The sequence below is a fragment of the Schistocerca gregaria genome, chromosome X (assembly GCF_023897955.1).
Source record: "Schistocerca gregaria isolate iqSchGreg1 chromosome X, iqSchGreg1.2, whole genome shotgun sequence".
NCBI lineage: Eukaryota > Metazoa > Arthropoda > Insecta > Orthoptera > Acrididae > Schistocerca > Schistocerca gregaria.
Genome location: NC_064931.1, coordinates 226,974,294 through 226,985,413, shown reverse-complemented (window position 1 = coordinate 226,985,413; position 11,120 = coordinate 226,974,294). Strand labels below are relative to the sequence as shown.

The window sequence follows — 11,120 nt, the reverse complement described above, 5'->3', positions numbered from 1 at the left end:
CTGTATCACTCGCGTCTGTAGTAAGCGAGATGGGAGCATCAGGGATGGGATAAGCAAGCGTAACAGCCATCTGTAAGGCTGTCTTGAAATAAGCAAATGCCCATCGCATGTCTGGAGTCCACATGACTACCCGTGACACTGAAGTGTTGCTGCCTGCTAGAGCGTCCGTCAGAGGAGCTTCTAAGTCAGCAGCATGGGGAATGTGTTTTTGGTAGTAATTTACCATTCCTAGGAAGCAGCGGAGGCCCTTTGGGCAAAGTCACCATAATAATAGCTTCAACCTGTATGGGTAGGCGGCAGATGCCGTCAGCAGAAACCAGAAAAGTGACACTAGTGCAGTGGAGTTGTAACTTAGCATTGTTCACTGTGATACCATTTGTTTGTAATAGTTGAAACACTATATTTAGGTGGAGTTTATGTTCCTCGAGTGAGGAAGAAAAAATTAAAAAGTCATTCTGGTACTCATACACTAAGTCCAGTTTTCCAACCAATGAGTCAGTGAACCGTTGCCACGTCTGTGCAGCATTTTTAAGGCCGAACGACATAAACAGATATTCGAACAATCCGGATGGCGTGATGATGGCGGTTTTTTCAGTGTCCTCGGATGCCATTGTCAGTTGGTGGTAGGTCTTGTGGCAGTCGATTACACGGAAAATTTGTGCCCAGTGCAGTTGGGAAACACAAATTAAATATTTGGAATTGGATAATTATCTAAAACTGTTCTGGTGTTGAGCATCTGATAGTCACTGCAGAGGCGGAAAGTATCATCTTTCTTAGGCACTAAATGAATGGGTGACAACCAACAACGAGAAGAAGGGTGAATAGTCTTACTGTCAAAATGTTTCTGAATAATAGCTTTGGCACAATTAAGTTTTTCCGGGTTTTAACGCCTAGCCTTTGTGTGTACCAGTGGAATTTCTGTGGTATTGTGTCTATGGACAGTACCATTGTTGATCACAAACACCAACGGGGATGATGGACCCATACCAAATGCAGTATGACTAACCTGTAATGCACACACTTGTGTGTCCCAGGCCAGTGGATTAGCAGGAAAGGCAGTGATCCACTGGTAGTCCTTGTTGTGGAGCTCGGTAGGGTACTTACAGATTCTGTCTGGCAGTAGAAAAGTCATGCGGTTTCGGTAGTGGGTGCAAGGAGGAAAGGCAGACTGGGGGCAAGGCCATGTGTGGCAGCTGGCCAGTCTGCTTATGAGTGTACGTGAGCTTGGCTTGCATGGCAGCAATGCATAAGCGGAGGGATTCGTTGCTGTCCCGAAGCTCGTCGTTGTGTGATTTAAGGGAGAGCACTGCAAAATTGGCTTCAGCTAGCTCACGCAATAGAGTGGTGCTCTCAGATGAGAAGGAGGAAATATTAGAACTGGTGGTACGATCTCCCAACTTGAAGGTCAGAGTACCTTGTTTTAGGTTAGGTGAATGAGCATGGGCTAAGAGAAAATCTACACCAAGCACGGGTTCATCCACATTGGTTATAATGAAAGTCCACTGTAAGGGGTGTTAATGTCCTGCAATTTAAAGTTTAAATTAGTTATGCCATGAGACTGGATCAAAGAATTAGTGGCAGCTCAAATCGGGGTCAAGACTGATGCTTGAATTTAATACCTATGGGGAAAGATATGTAATAGGCTGACTGGAGCGGATGACATGATCGGGTTGTAGGGTGTGGCTGGGCAGAAAAAGGTGGCTCTTTTTAGCAATCTTCCTCTTTATTATTGGTTCTTCCAATACATTTTCTGATAGCTCAGTCCCACCACTCATGTCATGGTGGAGACGTGCAGATGCACCCAGCCCGAGAAATGCGACACTGTGCTCGGTCAGCGACTGCGCAGGCAGTAGGAGGTTAGCATCACGGGGCCCAACTCAGCAACCCAGCTCGCCTCCTGCAGATGCGGCAGCTCGTCACGATGCCAGGAGTCGCTAGTGCAGCAGCGGGCAATGCCCTCCGCTGGTCGGTCCTCTGGGACAGCGTCACTGATGACGACAATGTAACAGTGACCGAACGCCCAATTGGTCAAACCAAATGCTGACACCCACCTCTGATGCCCTTAAACAGTGCACACAGCTGCTGAATCCGCCGGTTAGGCAGCGCCGTGTTTATTAGAATATTCTTGACGAGCTCTCTAATCCAACTGCGCCACACGCGGCCCGCACCTGCGTAATTCTGCTAATGCTGCGTTATGGCTGTTGATGGCTGCTGCGCACATACACACATACTGACGCTTGCTACAAAACTGTGTTACCTGCATAATGCGCCGGCCAGCCTTTGTCCACCGTCTGCTGTGAGGCTGGCACATCGCGCACTGAAACACACTAAATCACAATTTTGCACGATATTTCCTAAAAATAACCCCTTGTCTTCTACAATTCCTCCCTCGTACAAAAAGAATTCGTTCCTGAATTCAACCAAAAAGTCAGAACAACTACAGTTCACTTCACGAACACAACAAAATGCTACTTACACTGACCTTGGCCCCCATGTCGACTAGAAATGAAAGACAAGACACTGCATCTTTCACGTACAAGTGTCCTGGCACGTGAGGTAAAGAAGTATTAAGGGACAGGTGCCTGTGCAATGCAACAGAGCCCATAGCATCTGAGTGAGGTCATGCTATTATTTTGGGAACGCAGCATGGGGAGTGGCATTTCTTTGCCACATTGCTATAGCAGGAATGGAAATAACATCATGCAGAATGACATGTAGCATCGTCCGTCAAGCTGGCTTAGGCCAAAGCAGCAATGGAGGGCATTGTGTTTGTAGATTCCTCCGACAGCTGCGCTGCAGTAGAGCCAGTAGAAGAGGAGTAACGTTGGCGGCTGCCATGCGGCACATGTGCGGAGCAAGTCGTGTGCACTCTTTACTGAATGATGGAAACAGCCACGCAGGTGTGGCAACCCCTGAGTCCTGAGGGCCCCACGGGGGAGTATGCAGGGGTGGCAGAATGTTGCAAACCTGGTCTGCAATCTTCAGTTTAGTCTCCAGTGGGGCCGAAGTTAAATGTAAAAGGTGAATTTGAACTTGTGGAAGAAATTGGAGCAACAAGATGGTTCAAAGTGCAATGTCCAGAATGTGATGTGTGTCAATTATAGCATGGAGATGATGCCAGAGCTGCAATGGAGATCTGGGATCCAGTGACTAGTGACTGTTGATGAGACAGATACCTTTCTTTTTAGGTCTGGATAGGAACATGAGATGGTGTGTCGGACGAAGGCATATTTGTCCATAGGGGGAGTCAAAGCCACAATATTGCAGATCATGTTGGGTTCATAAAGGAGGTGACATAGTAAGCAAAGGAATTTCGAGTTGTCATCAGCAACACCATGTAGCAGCAGGACATGGTCAACCAAGGCAAACCATGTGCGTCAGAGGACTTGCAAAGGGGTGGTAGCTTAGGCCAATGGATGGGGGAGTCTTGTTATAACTGTTTGTCTGAAACTGTCACTCCCTCTCCGTAGCTCAGCATCGGGTGCAGTAGCGGTGTACCAGTTCACGACACTGTCAGTGGCACATTGCACAGTAGGCGTGGCTGGCTCAACCGTGGTCAAGAAATCAACGAGTCAGGCATTTGACAGAGTAACATCAACGGGTGTAGAATGGACCAGCACAGTAGAGTCGACCGTAGTCGACCAATGTGCGGAAAACGACAGAGTACAGTTTCCAGACCCCTCTCCTACAGGTACATTAAAATTGTTAAAATCTTCCAACATTTGTGAGACACGCATAACAGATGTTGCCAGAATGGCGTGTGCCATCGGATACACTCGTAAAGCAGACACTGGTATTGTGGGGGAGAAGAGGGGGCTGGTGCAAAATCTGGAGTTCCAGGATAAACATGAAATTTCCTGTCTTGAGCATCTGGCTCAATTTGTACAGCCACAGACTTGGGTGGAAAGTTCACTCTGGCACTTGGGAAACTTGTAAACATATTCACTGGGGTTTCAGCCCATTGAGTTGGGCATTGTTGAGCACTCAGAACACGTGGAAAGTTCACATTTGACGTAAAATATTTACATGCAAAGTTTTGTGCCCAAAAAAGTTCTGTTGGTACATAACTAATAAAAAGTTATTGTGCGTACCTGATACTGGCACATGTGGTTGTGGGAATGTAGAAGCACTGTCCTGTTGAGCACAGCTGGCTAGTGTGTTTGGAAACTGCATCGAACTATTGCGAACACAAGGTGGATAATTGAAAAACGATGCCAAAGCATCAATTGGAAAACCTAGTTGGCAGATGTGCAGAGTAGTGGGCAGATGGCAATCCATTGTGTACTGCTCAATGGAACGAGAGTTCATTGTAGCACCTGTGAATAAATTTTGGGTCACGAGTATGGGTTTTGTGTTGTAGGATTGCTGGATCCAATGATGGGTAGAGTTAGGTTAACTGGACCACTTTTTTACGTTTTAATTTTTTGTATCTATATTTTACACAATAAGTGAACATTTAGCACACCATTATTTTTGTTCATATTTACTGAATGTTTTAAATAAACGTTAAAAGCCCACCCTAAATATTTTAAAAAGCAGAGACCAAAACACAACATAGTTGCAAGTGGTCCACTTAATCCCCTGGAGGAGGTTAGCTGAGCCATTCAGTGTGGTTAACTGGACTACTGACATTTATTGGTATTCACTGAAAAAACACAATATATATTACGATAGCCAGTGCTTCATACTATGTAATACAGGATAAACAAATGCAAATATTTAGTTATATACTCAAAACAGTCAACAAAAGACTGATAAACAGCTGATACAATGTGAAGCTAGACAAATACAACTGAAAGAACACATGTTTGCATATCGAGCAGATTTTAATTGAAATGTATTAGGTAATTTCAATACAACATCAGTCTCTGGTACAAAACTTCTTTCGTCTGTTGTCATAAATTTCATTGTTCCAGTCAAGGATTTGTAAAATGACTCTTCAGGTCCATCTTTTAGGACTTTAAGAACCTTAGCAACATAATGTCTGAAAGTAGTAGTCTTTACCATAAACTTTCACAATCACGAAGTTTCTTGAAGAATACACCATACTGTCTTCATCTGAAGACAGACTCATTGCTGAAGAAGAGTTGTTATAGAGAAGAGATCGTACAAACTCTTCAGATTCTTCCAACTCAAAGAGCTTTCTCTTCGGTCTCTTATTCTGATCAGAATTCCTTCTTATCATCCTATTAGATTTCTTCATTTTCTTTTCTTCTGTTAATCTAGCTTCATCTTAGGGAATTTTTTTTTTTTGTGAGTATGTCTGTCAGAAACATTGATCTTGATTTCTTGGTTTGTTTTGTTCTTGGAAGAGGGGCTTTGGGATGAGACTGAATGTCTTCTGGAGAGATTGGTTCTGTTCTTTTGCCATTCATCTTGATTTCTTTACAAGGCTGAGGAATATTTAAATCTGTATTTATAGTCTTGTCAGAAAGAGCGACAGTGGAAGTAGATGGCATATCATTTCTTTGGTTAGATTCAGTGGGCAAATGCTAATTAGTTAAATAATTTGGGAGATAGTCTTCAGGTTGAAAAATGTCTCTGTTTAGTGGTTAAATACCACATGCAATAAAACCACTGCATATGTTTCGGCTGGTGAATGCAAGGTGAAAAGCTCTACCAACCAGTCCAGCAACATTATAGATTATGATAGATGTTCCTGTATCTGTCATAAGATCACAACATGCTATATTATAGAACAAGCATATGGCTTGTGTGAGGAGGCAAAGTAAGCAAAATAATTCCATTTCCTTTTCCATATGATATTGCTGCTATGCTTGTGTGGCTTTCATGATTGTCAAGAATGATGAGCTTAGGATGTTCCTTTGTAGGACTTTCATGTTTTACAAAGTGCAGCCGGACTGGTAAAAATAGTTCACTGTTCATCCAGCCTGAGGCAGTGGCTCCAACCCCAGAGCCTGGCGGGGCATTATGCAGCATGTGATCTTTAAAATGCACCCTAGGAAACACAAGGAATGGTGGCACAGCTGTTCCAGATGCACTGATTATTGTAACCATTGTCACAAGTGATCCTCTTTCAGCAGATGTAGCTTGTCCAACTGTTCTGCACACAGTCTGTGCCAATATTTCAGGTGGTTTATGCACAGTGGTTGCTGCAGCCTCATCCAGATTGTGTATGTCTTGTGGTTCAAAACTATATTTTGCTTTAAGGCAAATCAACTTGTAAAAGAACACTGCCACATTTGCCTCTGTGAAGCTAGTGGCCCTTGATATACTTACCTGTTCTCGTGTTCGTAATGAAAGTCTTTCATTTTCTAAATGCCCTGAGCCATTCCAGTCCTGCCATTTTCTCTCTTTCCCAGTTCTGTGGTACAGATTTTCCACTCCTCTTAGCATATTCATAAGCCAGAACCCTTGCAGTTTTTGTTTTGTAAGCCATTATGGATATTGCATGCAGTAGTAATATAGTCAGCCAGTGTTTTTTCCTCCTCTTCTGTGAAATTTCGTAGATGTTCATTTGATGGCCTAAAATTTATATTGTCAGCTCCTAGATGAACAGCCTTTTCTATGAATCATTTAAGGGTTGATCAAGGAATATCCACATTTCTTTCTAATTTTTGCAAAGACGCTCCTTCATAGATATGCTGACTGACTGTGTCTTTCAGCAGTTCTGGTGGATAATCTCTGTGATTGGTAGTTCACTGCCTAATTCTTTGCATTATGCACCTTGCGATTCACAGAATGTGTAATTATTATGCTTAAGAATGCTTCTGTTTACATACAGAAGTAAGTATAAGTGTAATAATAAGGCACGTTTTCAGTGGAATTAATTGGACCACTGACCAGTTAACCCCGTAATGTGTGGGCAATTAACCCCACATGCACTCATGAAATACAGTATATTGTGCTACAGCATAACCTCAACCAAAAGGACGTTTGGTAATAAGATATGTAATGAAATCTTTAAAAACATACTTTCAAATGAAAGCATCATGAACTAATTTGGTACCCAATGACTGCAGGCAGAAGAAAAACACAAATAGCAAAATATTTACCTCGAATCTTGAAAACACAACTATGGTTAATAACACTGCAGTAACCAGCTTCAGGCACCAAAACATCACATGAAGTGATGGAAGGCTGCCAACTTTAGATACCAAATTTTCTGTAGACTAAAGGAGGTGGAGGAGGAGTTGGAGGAGACTAGTGTTTAATGTCCCGTCGACAACAGGTCATTAGAGATGTAGCACAAGCTCGGATTAGAGAAGGATGGGGAAGGAAATCGGCCGTGCCCTTTCGAAGGAACCATCCCGGCATTTGCATGAAGTGATCTAGGGAAATCATGGAAAACCTAAATCAGGATGGCCAGACGTGGGATTGACCGTCGTCCTCCCAAATGCGAGTCCTGTATGCTAACCACTGCGCCACCTCGCTCGGTTGTAGACTACAATTTCCCTCCTTGTTAATTTTTAATAGAGTGGTTCAGTTAACCTGCATGACCAGTTAACCTCACTTTACCCTACACTATACCACATGTAATAAGCACTGTTTTATTGATCCAAAGCACACATATACAGATAGACACATCTCTTGAGTCTCGGTACATGTGTTCACCATTTTGTGCACAACCACAGACTGCTCACAAAGAGCTCACAAAACAAAAATGTTATATGCGACTTGATTGATAGTTGCCACACATTAACTGTACTATCAGTCAGAGACGAATTGAATTTGCTGCATATGAGGCAATAAACTGTCTTCACTATGCTCCAAGAGGAACCAGATCCTACACAGGCTGCAGAATGGTGTCACTCATGTGCAATTAAAGATGCTGCATCGCATCACTAATGCCTACTAGAAGAGTGGGCGCTTGGAGTACTGCTGGGTTGTGCTTACTCAGCAGTGATTGAAAAATAGATGGTTTGGTTCACTGAAAAGTGGGATGCTATTTCTACAGATTAATTTAAAACAATGTGGCAGCCTTCTCCATGATAACAGCATGTGATCTGTGCTTTTGCAATGCAATTTTTCAAATTTTTTAAGCTTTTAAGCTAACTTTGCCATATAAATAACAGTGAAAACCACTTAGCAACAATGTCTCAACATACGAAAATAAAGCAATGATGTGACAAAAACCATTCAGTAATGGAGCCACATAATAAATATAGAGGAATAAGTAAATGAACAAATCAAAGCTGGAAACCATATGCTGGTTAATTCTGGAATAACAGGGAGGGTGTAATGTACAGATATAAAAGTAATGATGTATTAATAGCATAGGGGCTTTCTAACCAAATGGAATCAAATTACTACCTCATTAAAACACAATAGTGCCACAGAGCAGAGTAAAAGACTTCAACTGTATGACTGGTGTCATTTAAAGAAGGCAGTAAGTCCACAATGGACATAGCAATAATCCAGTGGGGAAGAAGTTCTGTACAGGCATTAGTAATATCTGGCTAACATGCTTAAAACATGAAGCAAGAGACACCTTTACAAGAGTGGCACAAATACAACATATAAGGTAAATATTGTACCTAATCAGAGCCTGACTGAGAAAAAGCACACAACAGAATCATCAGTACAGCTAAAGTATAGGGTGACACATAAAATACAGAGATTATCTCCAACCTAAGACTTAAGATAAGATTTGTTCTTAATTTCTAGGCTGTAAATTGTTTATAGGGGTGGAACATAAATTATAGTGCTAGGAACTCATAGGCTGCTGTGTAACAGTTTTAGTGCACATTGGCCTCTCTTCTGCATGGTTCTTCCTGAGTTTTGCTGGATCCACTACAGCAAATGGTGTATCAACACCTTTATACTTGGTTAAGCAATCAAAATTAACTACAATCTACTGACACAGAAACTGTAATCTGCCACTGAAAGGCAACATGAAATGCAATATGTGAAATGGTCCATGCCAGAGCTCATACAATAAGATGACAAAAGTCATGGGTACCTCCTGATATCATGTCGAACATCCTTTTTCCCAGTTTAGTGCAGCAACTAGACATAGCATGGATTCAAAGAGTTGTGGGAAGTCTCCTGCAAAAATACTGAGCCATGCTTCCTCTATAGCCATCCATAATTGAAAAAGTGTAGCCAGTGCCACATTTTGTTCAGAAACTGAATACTTGATTATGCCTAATAAATGTTCAATGGGATCCATATTAGTCAATCTGGACGTAAAAATCATTCGCTTGAATTTTTCAAAACATTCTTCAGAACAGTCATCAAGAATTGTGGCCTGGTGACATGTTGCACTGTCATCCATAAAAGTTCCATTCCCGTTTGGGAACATGAAGTTCATGATTGGCAGCAAATTGTTTCTAAGTAGCAAAACATAGCCATTTACAGACAATGATCAGTTGAGGCAGACCAGAAGTCCCAGTCCATTCCAAGTAACTACAGCCCAAATCATTAGTGAGCCACCACCAGTTTGCACAGTGCCTTTTTGACAGCTTGGATCCATGGCTTCACCACACAAAAACCATACCAACAGCTCTTATCAGCAGAAATCATAACTCATCTGACAAGACCACAGTTTTCCAGTCATCTAGGATCCAAGCCATAGCGTCATCAGCCCAGGAGAGGTGCTGCTGTTGGTATCATGCTGTTAGCAAAGGCACTCTTGTAGGTCATCTATTTCTGTAGCTCATTAATGCCATATTTTGCCTCACTATCCGAATGGATGTGTCCCACATTGATTTCTGCAGTTATTTCATACAGAGTTGCTTGTCTGTTAGCACTGACAACTCTATACGAACACTGCCGGTCTTCGTGATGAAATAAAAGCCGTCAGCCACTGTGTTGTCCGTGGTGACATGTAATGACTGAAATTTGGTCTTCTAGTCACACTCTTGAGACTGTAGATCTCAGAATATTGAATTCTCTAACAATTTCCAAATGGAATGTCCATTGCATCTAGCTCCAACTACCATTCCGCATTCAGAGTCTGTTAGTTCCCATCATGCAGCCATAATCATGCTGAAACCTTTTCACATGAATGACTTGAGTATAAATGATGGCTCTGTCATTGCCATGCCCTTTTAACCTGGTGTATGCAGTACTACTGCCATCAGTATGTGTGCATGCTGCTATCCCATAACTTTTGTCACCTCAGTTTGCATTTCTTAGTTCTACCTGGTTTTACAGCAGTTTGTCATAACATCACATAATCTCCTACTTGGTATAGTGGTAACCTAGCATTCTTTTAGCTGTGGAGTTGCTGCTTCCATTAAATGGCGGCATTGTTCTGCAGAACGTCCAACTTCAGTCTTATAGCCAGGTGCTTCACATTGCTGAAATTTATTCCTGATTGCAACTTTATAAGTTCTAATGGGGAGCCCATTGGGTAAATGTAACTGATCTCAACAGGACTCAGTCCGGTTGCTTCATGTATCTTGGTAAAAAAAATTACAAATAGAAGTCTGAGTGTGAAATGCTCACATAATAAGACAACATTTTAACAGCAGTTTTATCGATGTTTTCAACATGGCCATTACTCTTAGGGTGAAATAGTGTAGTTCTCCACTTGTTTGCCTTATCACTTTCCACTCCATCAGTAGTTTCTGATTCACTGGAACTCACATCACTACACTTGGTGGAAGTTTCTTCCCAATCACTTTCATCACTAAATTCTCCTTCCTCCTCAGTGTCTCTGAGAAGCCATCTGGTAACATCATCATTACTTCATCTACTGTCCAGTATCCTACTAGAAACATGCAAATGCAACATCTTTGTACTAAGTGCTGCCATGTGCCTAATCAATTCCAACAACGGTGCAAATGGAAGGCACAATAATGGAAACATGTCAGACGTCATCCCACTTCGAAGCTATATCGGAAAATCATAATGTTGGATACAGTTGGACAGTGTATCACAAAGAGTTAATTAGTCAACATGTCTGTACCATAAGACTGGATATAAAACAGGTGCCTTGACCTATAATGACCCCTGGGCTCCCATATGGTAGTCCTAAATGAGTGATGAATGCTTTCACACCTGTCTCTGCAGTAATGTCTTCAACTGGTATCATAATGAGATAGCACAAGAAATGGTCAGTGATAGATAAAACAAATCAATTATTTTGGGCTATTGTGGGAAATGGTCTGATGATATTGAGTGCCATGATTTCAAAATATCCTGCTGCCAGG

General features: G+C 42.0%; 1 protein-coding gene across 1 annotated transcript; it reads right to left on the bottom strand.

Moving 5' to 3' along the window:
- Window positions 1-5,691: 5,691 nt before the first annotated feature.
- Window positions 5,692-6,357, bottom strand: LOC126297988 (uncharacterized). The gene has a single exon (XM_049989301.1). The coding sequence runs from the start codon at window positions 6,355-6,357 to the stop codon at window positions 5,692-5,694; it is 666 nt and encodes a 221-aa protein (XP_049845258.1).
- Between the last annotated feature and the right edge of the window lie 4,763 nt (window positions 6,358-11,120).

Excerpts from the sequence above, each read along its gene's own strand:
- LOC126297988 (XM_049989301.1), bottom strand. The coding sequence starts at position 6,357 with ATGCTAAGAGGAGTGGAAAATCTGTACCACAGAACTGGGAAAGAGAGA.